General features: G+C 31.4%; 1 protein-coding gene across 3 annotated transcripts; it reads left to right on the top strand.

Annotated features, from left to right (window-relative positions):
* The first annotated feature begins 77 nt into the window (after positions 1–77).
* Positions 78–14,676, top strand: LOC134692765 (dnaJ homolog subfamily C member 28-like). 3 transcript variants are annotated; one of them, XM_063553280.1, is made up of 6 exons: positions 78–236; positions 3,739–4,470; positions 4,897–5,010; positions 7,173–7,339; positions 10,613–10,813; positions 14,282–14,676. In XM_063553280.1, exons 2-6 carry the CDS (start codon positions 3,853–3,855, stop codon positions 14,670–14,672), a joined length of 1,491 nt encoding a protein of 496 aa, XP_063409350.1. In that variant the 5' UTR covers positions 78–236; positions 3,739–3,852; the 3' UTR covers positions 14,673–14,676. The 3 variants fall into 3 exon arrangements, with proteins under 3 accessions (XP_063409350.1, XP_063409351.1, XP_063409352.1); XM_063553281.1 differs by having other exon boundaries at positions 80–204; XM_063553282.1 differs by having other exon boundaries at positions 89–127.
* The last annotated feature ends 404 nt before the right edge of the window (positions 14,677–15,080 follow it).

The following is a 15,080-nucleotide window of genomic DNA, read 5'->3' as shown; positions in this document are numbered from 1 at the left end:
CAAAAATACAATAGAGAGCAAAGCATAAAAATGCTGTTTGATACCAGGTCGCTAGTCAAACTGGTTTACGTCCTACAATACCAGTATGTATAGGTCATGATTGGGGTCATGTTGTTTTTATGTAACGGTAAAGTTTACGGCTATGCTGAGGAGCATCGAACATACACATTTCAAAGAATAACCAAGAAGATTAGGCTGATTGATGTGACGTAGTTGATATATGATATATTGCTGGTGTATATTTATTTATGTCTAAATAATTTATGATTTTATAAAGCACAAACTGAAAAAGCAGGGTAGAAAACATCTGTGTTTATATAATTCATAAGGACAAAAACATTTTTGCATTAGAAATTTGTGTGTTTAATAGGTATCTTGTCCTTAAATGAATCCGGGTGTGATCGCCTGATTTGCGTTCGCCCTAGCACCTGTTCGCCCTGATACCTGTTCGCCCAGAGTCCATTCGCCCTGATTTTTTTATTTTTTCTTCTTCTATCAGTCTTGCTGCATATTTTAAGTAGTTTAACCCTCTTGCTGCCAAAGGGACATTTATGGCTTCTACACACAAATCTTGTTGATTGTGTAGAACGTCAAAGGTCCAGTGTAACGTCACAATACTCAGGGGCACTGACAACGTCAAAAGACGCCGTCAAAAAGGCGATTTTGGCGGGAATGAAGCAAAATGAATAAAATGCTTTAAAAGTATACTTAAAAGGATGTAAAGAAATGATACAGGATCATAAGCTTTTTAATACTATAATACCAACTTATTTATCGTGTTTACTAATTACCTAGTTCGTCATTTTCATGTAAAATGTTGCATTCTTTCGAGAAATTTGTTTAACGTTTTTTTCGAACATCTATCAATCAGAGTATCTCATATAAATCAATAATAGTATTCCTAGTAAATGATAATAAAAAAAACGTTACTGTTATACTTGATTACGCGAAATAATAACATTCATTCACAATGCACCTATTACACGCTTTATTCAAAAGAACTGGATAATTTATTTAGGTCTCAAATACCACGATTGAAATCTCAGTGTTTTTTTTTGTAAAAGTACACACATGTTAACCGATGTACTTGTATTGCCATACGATATATTTCAATACATTTTAGAACTGTTTCATCATAGAAGCACTGACTTAAAACTATTTATTTTCATTCGAAATGGGGATGTTAATATACATGTGTATATAGTAGACCCAAATTTTAATGATTTCTATTCATATCATATATATCATAGATATCCTTTCCTAGTGGCAAACTGTTTTTTCTGGCATTCATGACAGGTCTTTTACTTTGTAGGACAGTAGATTTATTGTTTATTGAATTTCATACGTCCTCAATATTGCATGAAATATTTGCCACTGAACGTTGAGAAGAGAACAATTTATCAATTAACAGATTTTAAAGCGGATAATTCGTGTATGTCAATTACAGTGTGTACTTTATCATAGTAAATTAAAATGAATTATTATTGATTCAGGTTCACTTGTAGACGATACAAATTAGTTTTAGAAACTGAATTTCTTCCCTCGTTTTTACTATGTTTTTTTTATTCGTATTCTCTAAAATTTTGAACAATAAGTGGTTAACAAAATAATAATAAACATGATTAAAAAATAAGCAAAATGAATATGGATAATAATTTTTGTTTAAAACATATTTCCTCGCCTACTGAAACAAGGATTGAAATCATTATATTTTAATCTGACACGTTTGATTCTTTACGACAAGAAGTAGTTCATAGAATCATAGAACAGCTGTTCGGATATTTATTTGTTTTTATCAATTTTTACACGCTTTGTTTTTATTTTTATTTTCATTGGGTGCCGTTGTTTTGCCATTTATATAATGATTTGAGAATTTTTTTCACAGTATTTACCAATTACCTAGAATTAAAAAAACGATAATAAATATTTTAGTATTTTATAGGTGGTCAAGAATCATTTATACATTTCACTTGACAAAGATAAAACATAGTCGCCTTCAAAGCTAGTATAGCAATAGGTATATTATTTTCACTTCATTTTAAGACAAGAAAGATAAAAAAAATATATATATTCAAAGGTTAAAAGTTGTATTTGTAAATAATATTGTATTAAAAACATCGTTTATAACAATCTTAGAGCAATAACTTCCGTAAAATTACTTATACATCGCTTTTCATAATTACGGCTACATTGACGCGGGAAAAACTATGAACGGCGGGAAAGCGCAGTTCTACAGAGAGACACAAGTTTTGCAACGTCACAGATAAGAAACGTCAAGATGCTTTTGGCGCGACAAAGCAAGAAAAAAACTCGGCAGCAAGAGGGTTAACAAAATATGTTAAAGTTTGTTGAAAAATTGACAGAATATAATATTGCCGCAATCAATTTATCATTTTCCCTTTGATTTGCAGAGTAGAATACTTGGAGTACAATGTATTACTTTATCTTTATTGATATTTGTTAACAAAATAATTGAATCACCAATGTATGAAGTTCAACTGAGACTAGTCCCAGAGTATTATAATAAATGAACTTGAAAATCTGTTTCATGATTAACAGTTCGTACATCATTGTTTTTATTAATTTCAAGCTGAATATATCATAAAAACAAAACGTTTGTTTTTATTAACGTCATTGAACAATTAATGATCCTAAACAAGCCATAAACTTTTAAATATAAGAATGTATACCATAGAAATATCTGAATAAGTTTATTCAACTTCAATGCCCTGAATATTAATATTTTAAAGTAGGGCGAACAGACTCTATGGGCGAACAAACTCAGGGTGAACGGAAACGGGGCGAACATGTCATTAGGGCGAACGTACCCGATAACTCCTTAAACTGGCCACATGCAACATTTTACAAACATACATTTGTAGTATCTTGAATCGTTAAAAGAATGGCAAATAATAAATATTCTAACATGACGTCCTTCAAACGCTTTGAGTACACACCCATGGTAAAATACAAATATATTGTTATGGCTGTTCCTATTGTACTCCCATGTCATATGTATTTTAATGAATGAGCTACCCTACGTCATAGAACAAAGACGTCAGAATATAAGCATTTTACGGGAAAATACACGTTTGTGAAACCGAAAATCATCACAACAAGAAAACGTAAACAAACGATGCTAAAATGTAATATAAGCCAATGTTTTCTAAAACATATAAGACATTTGAGTAAATTATCATTAAATTCATACAAAACTATCTAAATACATTATTGTAAACAGTTTAAGCATGTCACTTATTCAGTTTGTTCCTTTCTTTTACGCGAATTTAATGATGCGTTTATTTATGGGAACGGCAAATATCAGCCTCCACCTAGAGCGCTTTGATCCAAAAGAATTGCCGTATTTGTCCTATTAGAATCGAAATAATTCATGGGGGCTTGAATATATCTATATTTTACCATGGGTTGTCCCTTTAAGCCGATATTTTACCCCTCGCTGTCGCTCAGGTTAAAATATTTGTCATAAAGGGCCAACCCGTGGTAAAATCACGATATATTCAAGCCCCCATGAATTATTTCTCAAATATTTTGTATCAAATGCATTCAACTGTTATAAAAAAAACGTAATTATATATAAATGCACATTTAAAGAATAAAATTATACTGAATTTGAATAAAATATGTTAAAAGAAAAACAGACACGTAGCCATATTTGTTCTAGGTTATTTCTGGGTAATTAAAATAAACAATATGATAATTATCATGATTATTTTACAGAAACAGAGAAGTAAACACTAAAGATGATTTGAGAACAACAGTCATGACATCATCACAGGTCTTGTTGTTTCGATGAGAACAGTCATGATATTCCCTGATACAGTCACCTAGGAAATGTTACAAAACAGGATACACATATTACATCAACATGTTCATTTATTACCAAAGAAAAATACATTAGTCTGCTCAAACATCAGCACATATCAACGATCTTGTCGCTGTAGTAAAAGACGGACTTCAGTCAATGTGATGTCTACATTTACATTTTGTTGTAACAGGCTTATTACAACTGGTCTGGTAGCCAGGTCTTCAAGTTGTGGTCATAAATTTACCTCAAAAGAACTGATAAATGTACCAAGAGTAAATGGCGAAGGATCACATGTCATTTTATCCTACTTCTCCATGTCAGGTTCAGGACAAAAAGAAGCAAATTTGAGAGGAAAAAACAAATTGTATCAGAATTTTTCTTCAGTTTTATGCTTGAAAAGAAAGGTATTTGTCTACGGACAACACTTCTTTTCCACCAGTAGTATTAATTGTCAGATTGGTTATAATCTAAAAAACAATGTCAAAGACTGTTATTCATTATTTAATCTGCCACCTGACTGTTCAGAGGAGGAGTTACGAGAGGCCTATCTACGATTGGCTAAACAGTATCATCCAGACAGTGGGACATCAACAGCATGTCCTCGCAAGTTTTCACAGATTCAGGATGCTTATAAAGCCATTAGGGTATGCTCAGTGGTTAAATCAATCGGGATTGAGATCCTATAAAAAATATTCAGATTTCAAAGTGTGTGAAATACATGATGATATATTAAACAAGATCAATGGACAGTAATGGAATCTGTGTCTCTGATGCATTTTTAGAGCATAGTTTATGTTTGCAAACTTTTTCAATTGTAAACCTATAAAATATTTGTGTCTTTGGTTACATTACTATATGGCATAAAGAAATCATAAGATAATAGGAAGAAAATTAAATGTCAAAATTGAATTTTTATAATTGAGAAATGATTATAGACAACATTTGGACAAACAAACAATATGTACAAGCATCCAATATTTGACACAGTAGATTTCTTATTTTTAAGTGTGGCATAGTGGCAACACATTTTCTGATCTTTGTAAGTTAATAAAGAACTATTTTTTCTGCAGGCAAATATGAAAGCTGATCTACAGATGCCAGTTGACATGGTTGAGGAGCAGGAAGAGGGAATATTTGACTTTCCACATACACTACCACAGCATAGACAATACCTTGGTAATGAGGTATGTACACACACACACACACTACCTCAGCATAGACAATACCTTGGTAATGAGGTATGTACACACACACACACACTACCTCAGCATAGACAATACCTTGGTAATGAGGTATGTATACACACACACAAACACTACCTCAGCATAGACAATACCTTGGTAATGAGGTATGTACACACACACACACACTACCTCAGCATAGACAATACCTTGGTAATGAGGTATGTACACACACACATACACTACCTCAGCATAGACAATACCTTGGTAATGAGGTATGTACACACACACACACACTACCTCAGCATAGACAATACCTTGGTAATGAGGTATGTACACACACACACACACTACCACAGCATAGACAATACCTTGGTAATGAGGTATGTACACACACACACACACTACCTCAGCATAGACAATACCTTGGTAATGAGGTATGTACACACACACACACACTACCTCAGCATAGACAATACCTTGGTAATGAGGTATGTACACACACACACACACTACCTCAGCATAGACAATACCTTGGTAATGAGGTATGTACACACACAGACACTACCACAGCATAGACAATACCTTGGTAATGAGGTATGTACACACACACACACCCACACCGAGATTGACACATTCAATTTCCATGGAAACTACAATGTATTTGACTCTGCTCCTCAGTCATGACAATTTTGCATAATTTACATGTAAAAAAAATGTGATTAGGTCAGTTTAAAACCTCTATTAAATGGTGGGTAATTAATTTTTGGTAACCGTATATATAAAAAAGAAGATGTGGTATGATTGCCAATGAGACAATTATCCACAAAAGACCAAAATGACACAAACATTAACAATTATACATTGTAGGTCACTGTACGGCCTTCAACAATGAGCAAAGCCCATACCGCATATATAGTCAGCTATAAAAGGCCCCGATAAGACAATGTAAAACAATTCAAACGAGAAATGCCTTTATATTAGCATTTATAAACACATCTCATTTGAAAGATTTCATTGTCCCATTCTCAGTGATAAATCATTGACTTTTTTTATGCCCCACCTACGATAATAGAGGGGCATTATGTTTTCTGGTCTACGCATTTCTTTGTTTGTTTGTTTGTTTGTTCGTTGATTCGTTCATTTGTTCATTTGTTCGTCCGTCCATCCTCTGTCCCGCTCCAGGTTAGAGGTATTGGTTAAGGTAGTTTTTCATGAAGTTAAAGTCCAACCAACTTGAAGCTTAATTCAAATGTTCACTATGATATGATCTTTCTAATTTCAATGCCAAGTTAGAGTTTTGACCCCAATTTCACGGTCCACTGAACATAGAAAATGATAGTGCGAGTGGTGCATCTGTGTATTATTGACACATTCTTGTTTGCATATATATATATTTGAAGTTTACATGTTTAGGGTGTGGTTAGTTCAGAGTACAGGGAACCACTTATTATATGTCAATGATATGAGATAAACAGTTGCATTAACATTGACATGTCTCATTTTTACTGATTATTTGCCCTTAATCTTCAATCATGGTTCATTGATTTTTAATGTTTTTCATTCTTTAAGTATTGCCATTTTAATTTCAACATTTGCATCCATGCTAGACATATAAAACAGTTTATTTATGGATGTATAGTAAAACCAATGTTAAAACCATATTGAAATATAATTATCGCTATTTTGTGCATTTTCCTTTGACCTTTTTTTGTGATAACTTCTCATATCATGCTACTCGCTTGAGATGTAAAATAATCGCTAGAAACTATGCAGGCACGTGGCGTTGCTAACGAAATTGACATGTGATTGACAATGTCGTCATAGGTTAAAAAGCAATAAACAGATTATCATTGGTCTTCTTAGCTCGATTACCTTTCTCACTTTTCGCCGTCCTGGCTCAAGAGAAAAAATCAATCTCTAAGATGATCAACGATAATCTATAACTATTGACATTTTAATTTGTATATTTATTGCAGGGTATAGGATTAAGTAACCCTAGCCAAAGACAGATCCAATATAAAAAACATAAAGTAAAAGTATTGACATTATAATTTGTATATTTATAACAGGGTATAGGATTAAGTAACTCTAGCCAAAGACAGATCCAATATAAAAAACATAAAGTAAAAGTATTGACATTATAATTTGTATATTTATAACAGGGTATAGGATTCGGTAACCCTACTCAGAGACAGACCCAATATAACAAATATAAAGTACAAAGAGCTTCAGAAGTTGTGACGGAGTTCAGAATGAATAAAAATGTCTTGCAAACAGAAACCTCAGCATTAGCAGTTAATAAGAAGCAAGCCAAGAAAAGTAAAATCAGGTCAGCAGTTTAAGGATATAGTAAAATTATATATAACCAGTATGAATGGGCCTATTTAAATGATAAACATTTTTGTTTCATGTACAAAAATCGTATTCCCAACACATAATAAACAGCGCCTGATGATGTTTCAAAGCCTGGCAGGTTTTGATCCATAAGGAATTGCTTTCACATTTCCCCCTGCTGATACACATAAATAATATGGCTTCTATTAATTTTGTAAACAAAAGCGCCCATTGAACTGATGTCTTTACAGACCTCTTATGTCAGTACACCATTACTTTATTACCTTTTAGAGAGTGTGTCATTTTTCCAACACAAGCATTTGCATTAGCATACCAATTTTACCTAAAATAACCAAGTATTTAAGCAAACAGTAAGTAGTTTAAATCTGTTGAGCATATTTCTTCAATCAAGTCAACAATTAAAGTGTTCAGTTTTGAATCAAAAATCTTTTTGAAAAGTTCCTGAGATCAGTGGTGTAAAAAATTATTAAAAAGAATATATTGGATATTTAATAGGTATGTTTTTCATATCATGCATATATCTATTGCAAGAGGATTAAACTTTATCCTTCTAATTTTAACAACAATATAAACAAGAGGCTCTCAAGAGCCTGAATCGCTCACCTGATTTTTTTTGGTTTAATCTCTCATCAATGATTATTTTGGCTTTTCAATTTATTTAAATGTTCTTTGAATCATCATATTATCTTCAAAAGCAAAAAAAAAATATTTTCTCCTATGTTCTATTTTAGCCATAGGAGCTATGTTTCTTGATATACAAGGAAATGAAATATAAAATTTATACTAGATACTCTGAAACTCTGAAACTCATTTAGCCTAAGTTTGGCTGAAATTGATACAGCAGTTTCAAAGGAGAAGATTTTTAAAGTAAGTCAACATGATGAACAAATTGTGAAAAAAGTCTTTAAAGGGCAATAACTTCATAAGAGGTCAATTGACAATTTTGATCAAATTGACTTATATGTAGATCTTACTTTGCTTAACATTTTTGCTATTAACAGTTTATCTGTATCTATAATAATATTCAAGATAATGACCAAAAACTGCAAAATTTCCTTAAAATTACCAATTAAGTGGCAGCAACCCAACAATGGTTTGTTTGATTCATCTGAAAATTTCAGGGCTGATACATATTGACCTAATGAACATTTTAACTCCATCTCAGATTTGCTCTAAATGCTTTCATTTTTGAGATATAAGCCAAAAACTGCATTTGACCCCTATGTTCTATTTTAAGTAACGGCGGCCATGTTTTTTGATGGATCAAAAATCGAATCACACACTTTGTGCATTATAATCTAAGGAACAATCATACTAAGTTTCATCCAAATCCATTCAGTAGTTTCAGAGGAGAAGATTTTTTAAAGTCAGCAAATATGATGAATAAATTGTGAAAAATTGTCATTAAAGGACAATAACCCCTTAAGGGGTCAATTGACAATTTTGATCAAATTGACTTATTTGTAGATCTTACTTTGCTGATCATTTTTGCTGTTTACAGTTTATCTTTATCTATAATAATATTCAAGATAATGACCAAAAACTGCAAAATTTCCTTAAAATTACCAATTAAGTGGCAGCAACCCAACAATGGGTTGTTTGATTCATCTGAAAATTTCAGGGCTGATACATATTGACCTAATGAACATTTTAACTCCATCTCAGATTTGCTCTAAATGCTTTCATTTTTGAGATATAAGCCAAAAACTGCATTTGACCCCTATGTTCTATTTTAAGTAACAGCGGCCATGTTTTTTGATGGATCAAAAATCGATGCACACATTTTGTGCAGAATAATCTAAGGAACAATCTTACTAAGTTTCATCCAAATCCATTCAGTAGTTTCAGAGGAGAAGATTTTATAAAGTTAGCAAATATGATGAACAAATTGTGAAAAATTGTCATTAAAAGACAATAACCCCTTAAGGGGTCAGTTGACAATTTTGGTCATATTAACTTATTTGTAGATCTTACTTTGCTAATAATTTTTGATGTTTACAGTTTATCTGTATCTATAATAATATTCAAGATAATGACCAAAAACTGCAAAATTTCCTTAAAATTACCAATTAAGTGGCAGCAACCCAACAATGGTTTGTTAGATTCATCTGAATATTTCAGGGCTGATAGATCTTGAGCTAATGAACATTTTTACCACATGTCAGATTTGCTCTAAATGCTTTAGTTTTTGAGATATAAGCCAAAAACTGCATTTGACCCCTATGTTCTATTTTTAGTAACGGTGGCCATGTTTTTTGACGGATCAAAAATCAAAGCACACACTTTGTGCAGGATAATCTAAGGAACAATCATGCTAAGTTTCATCCAAATCCATTCAGTAGTTTCAGAGGAGAAGATTTTTTAAAGTCAGCAAATATGATGAATAAATTGTGAAAAATTGTCATTAAAGGACAATCACCCCTTAAGGGGTCAATTGACAATTTTGGTCATATTAACTTATTTGTAGATCTTACTTTGCTGATAATTTTTGCTGTTTACAGTTTATCTTTATCTATAATAATATTCAAGATAATGACCAAAAACTGCAAAATTTCCTTAAAATTACCAATTAAGTGGCAGCAACCCAACAATGGTTTGTTTGATTCATCTGAAAATTTCAGGGCTGATAGATCTTCAGCTAATGAACATTTTTACCCCATGTCAGATTTGCTCTAAATGCTTTAGTTTTTGAGATATAAGCCAAAAACTGCATTTGACCCCTATGTTCTATTTTTAGTAACGGCGGCCATGTTTTTTGACGGATCAAAAATCGAAGCACACACTTTTTGCAGGATACTCTAAGGAACAATCATGCTAAGTTTCATCCAAATCCATTCAGTAGTTTCAGAGAAGAAGATGTTTGAAAAATTGTTAACGATGACAGACGACGACGGACGCCAAGTGATGAGAAAAGCTCACATGGCCTTTTAGGCCAGGTGAGCTAAAAAGAAGATGTGATATGATTGCCAATGAGACAACTGTCCACAAGAGACCAAAATGACACAGACATTAACAACTATAGTTCACCGTACGGCCTTCAACAATGAGCAAAGCCCATACTGCATAGTCAGCCATAAAAGGCCCCGATAAGACAATGTGAAACAATTCAAACTAGACTAAAGGCCTTATTTATGTAAAAAAAATAAACGAAAAACAAATATGTAGCACATAAACAAAAGACAACCACTGAATTACTGGTTCCTATTGTTAAATTTTTGAAAACATTTTTCAACTGTCATTTTTGCAGTAACACTATAGAGAGAATAGTAGAAGACTTGATACAAGAGTCTATGAGTAAAGGAGAGTTTGACAATCTGTCAGGTAAAGGGAAGCCACTGGACTATACTGAGAGAAATCCATTAGTCGACACCATGACTCATAACATCAATAAGATACTGATCAACAATGGATATGCACCACAATGGATAACATTAGAAAAAGAAATAAGGTAAGATACTGATCAACAATGGATATGCACCACAATCATACATGTGAACCCCCCGACGGGAGTACAATAATCCCGTTTTCAGGGGTCTCCTCCCGTCCTCCCATTTAGGAGAAAAAACTCCTGTGTATGAAATATTTCATAAAGTTTTGGACGCCATATTTGATAATTTCCTACTACCTACGGGTGAAATTGACACCTGTGTTAAATTTCACCTGTAAATCACAGAAGATGTATAATTATATGGCTTCACTTGACAGCTTGGGTGTCAAACATACTGGTAATCAACGATGTTTACCTCTGGCTAACTGCTGTTATGTAATAAAAACTTTGTGTATTAAAAACAAATTGTTACTTCCCTTTGAATTATCCTGTTTTAAGTTATTTTGCTCTTAAAAGTCAAGGGGTACAATCAAAATCACGTGATGGATATACACACACTGGAAATAACAGTCGAGCAGACTGCTTGAAAGATAAGTAGTCGTATTTCCTTGTTTATATCAATAAAATTTAATAAATAAGGTAGTGCACCGAATGTCGGATACTATCTAGTTTTGAAATACACAATTATCCTTGCTGGAAATCGTGCAGTTAATGCTTACACTTCGACACAGTTTTCAAAATTTCACCAGATAACTGTGTCAAAGTGTTTGCAAAACTGCATGCTTTTTAGCAAAAACAATTGTGTATTTTAAAACTACATACTATCAGACATTCGATGTGCCAACTTATTAATCAAAATTTAATTGATATAAACAAGAAAATGCAACTACTAAACTTTCAAGCGTCGAGTTCGACTGTAACTTCCGGTGTGTGTATATCCATCACGTGATTTTGATTGTACCCCTTGAAAGTGTAAATTGTAAAAAGACTATAAATGAATAATATTTTAATCAAATTATCATAAAAGGATGGTAATTTAATGAATTTAAATGTTTTGGGACATATAAAAAAATATAAATTTATAAATTATTTTAGCAATCTAGACTTCTTTTCAAGGATTAAATTAAAGTTTATATTATAAGTCTCTCTACAATTCATGTGATTGGAATTTATAACAAGTACATAATAGATAAGACTGAATAAAAGTCCCAGTTAGGTTTATATCTAGTAAACTTGGAGACTGAGAATCGTTTGTGTCAGTATATAAGATTTAATAAATTAAGTTAACAAAACATAGCAAAACATTTCACACTTTTGAGTAGGTTTTTTTAAAGTTTTCTAGAAATTTGACTTTCATAAAGCTTAAAAACCTTACAATACTGTTTAGTGTTTGTTATTTTTCTTATTAATAAATTTATTATGTTGCAAATATAAATCATACATGTATAGCATATTTCTTTCTTATTTGTCTATACAGTTACCAATGATAAGGAGATGAAGACATTAATATAAATCTATACAGATCAGATAAATAAATATAATGATTTATTTGCAAGCAGTGAATACTCAATTATCAAAAACAAAACCAAACAAAAAACAGATTCTTCTTAATATTTGATTTTCATTCAAATAGGAAGGCAATAAGGGTACTATAAACATATTACAATTTGATGGAAATTTGAAGAAAAACACCATTTCTACATCATATCGTTACATTTACGACAAAATTTTTGGTCGATTAAAAACCTCCTGATCTGAGTCCTAATCTCCTGACCAAAATTTCCAAATCTCCTGATCTGAGTTTCACAGTCCATCACATGTATGCACAATGGATAACATTAGAAAAAGAAATAAGGTAAAACAAATTATGCTTGATACAGTTACAAAGATGTTTATTAAATACTGTAAACTCAGATATTATTGCGTGCATTTATTATTGCGATTTTGTCATTTAAGACTTTTAATTTCTAACAAATTAAGAAAAAATGCTGTTTAATTCATGTAAAAAATTTCAAAATGCAAGTTAAAATGATTGCGATTATAACCCTGTCACAATTTTGCAATAATAAAAACATTGTAATAATTTCTGAATTTACAGTAGATATGTTTTTGTCCTATCATAGGAGACGTTTAGATAAATTATACAAGGCCACTATTTAAACATTAAACTTAACCAAAAAGGCATAAACAGAGTTTATCAGTTATCTAGTTAATGTTGTTTCATTTTGAAGACCATTCCTTTATGATCAATAAAGTGAAAAGGCCTTGAAAACACATAAATTAGATAATATAAGATACAATTATTTCCAAGTTTCATAATTAAAGGGAAAGTTAGGCTGGTTGTCATATGGATAGAAAGGGGCATGGAAAATTTAAGGAGGTGAACAGAGAGTTATCATTTATCTTGTATTAGTTTTGCAACTTACAGCTATTGTTAAGTGTTTGTATATATATACAGTACACACAGAGAGGATGTAATCTCATACTCCCTACACTGTGTAAACACATTGCATTAATTTGAAAGAATAATCTGTTAGCTATCTAAAACTACCACTTTTATAAATTTTCAAGCATTATTAAGAAAGTTACAGCATTTTAAAACTTGGGAGTTGGTGTTATCAAATCTTTGTATTGTGCTACCTTAAAAGAGCAAATATTTATGAATAAAATTTTTAAACATTAATATTGGTAAAAGTGTAGATTCTTTTTTACTTAGTTTTAATTTTTTGGGAAATTAGCATTTTAAGGGTAGGTAACTCTGAAAAAGTTCATTTTCTGAAGGAATCTACATGGAATTTTACTATTTTATATATTCTAGTCAGAAAAATGTATGGTGACCCTATCTTTTCTTTTGATATTCTTAAAGCATTTACTAAAAGCTATCTTCTCATATTTTATTTTACAATTCTATCATTTAGTTTAGCTTTTATTCACATTAATGGTGTTTTTTCCTGTAAAATCCATACAAAATGTGTCATTTTGTCACAACTTGTGGCTTGAGAAAATGCACAGTGACGTATCATTTTTATTATATTTTTGAACATATTAAAACTGCATTTTGGCAAAGTATGAACAAATTCTATCATTTCTAATTAAGACACCAGCATACCACCTTATATTCAGTAGCCATTTATAATGACAAAAAACAAAATGAAAAATATAAGATTTTGTAAGAATGATGAATTATTAAACTTAGAAATATCATTATGAAGAACACCGGTGCAGTTGTGTAAAATGGTTAACATATCAAACAAGATGCGGGCTACTGAAAATATAGCAAACAAATACCTCAAAGGTCAAAGATCAATATTTAAGTAACAATCTGAGAAATCTTTTGAAAAAATGCATTTTGATATGACAAAATGTGTAAAATTTCGTAAAAAAACGTCTTTTTGTTAAACTTGGTTATAAAAAAGACTTCGTAAATGTGAAATGATTTGCTATAAAGTTAAGTGACATCAGCTATGGCCGTGATCAGTCTGACAATTTGTATAGACATTGTTATAAGTGACCAGTCCCGTTAGTATAGAAATTCCCTGGTATAAACTAATGTTTAATGATTAACATTTATATTTATTTATTTTATAGAGAGGACATTACAAGTATAAGAAGGAGATTGGCCATCGAAAAAAAGAATATGGATAGTCTTGCATCATCTTCTTCACAAGAGAAGAAGTGGAAGCATCATGTAAAAGTGTTTGAAAATGCAATTTTAGAACTAAATGAAAAAATAATGAAGTTTAACATGATAGTGCCTGTTACCCTTTTACAAAAACAGAAAATACCTTACAATGTTAAAAGAGAAATCCAGAGGGTTTCTGAAAGATATGAGGAATACATTCCACCTGACAGTCATGTGACATCTCCAGATATTTCATCAGAAATGGACAGTTATATTGCTGAGAGGGATAGTGATAGTATAGAATGGAAAGGGACATGGACATTTATTAAAGAGACATTTAAAAGTTTGAAATCATGAAACAAAATCTGTACTGTATAATATATAAATATTGAAAATAATTAATTGCTCACTTATACAGTTGAGTGTTAAAGCAGAGTATTAATACATGTACATATTATAAGAACATTCTATTTTGAATTTTAAGGTCATCTGCTATTAAGGGCAATGAGTTTTTCTATCACTTGGTATCCTTTGGAGTGTTTTGTTTCCATCATCTGTCCTTAACTTTAAAAAAAACAATTTCATGAACTACATAATCATTGATAATTGTTTATATCAAACTTCACTTGATTGATCCTAAGAGACCAGTTATCATTTTTACACGATATTCAGCAACCACGTGCACCATGCTTATAATAGAACATATGAGTAAATTGCAAGTTGTTTTCTTATGCTTTTTAATCCATAATTGATAGAGAAAATCTG

The sequence above is a fragment of the Mytilus trossulus genome, chromosome 12 (genome assembly GCF_036588685.1).
Source record: "Mytilus trossulus isolate FHL-02 chromosome 12, PNRI_Mtr1.1.1.hap1, whole genome shotgun sequence".
NCBI classification, from domain to species: Eukaryota; Metazoa; Mollusca; class Bivalvia; order Mytilida; family Mytilidae; genus Mytilus; species Mytilus trossulus.
Note: the sequence above shows the minus strand (reverse complement) of the source record. Positions and strands in the feature narration are given on the sequence as shown.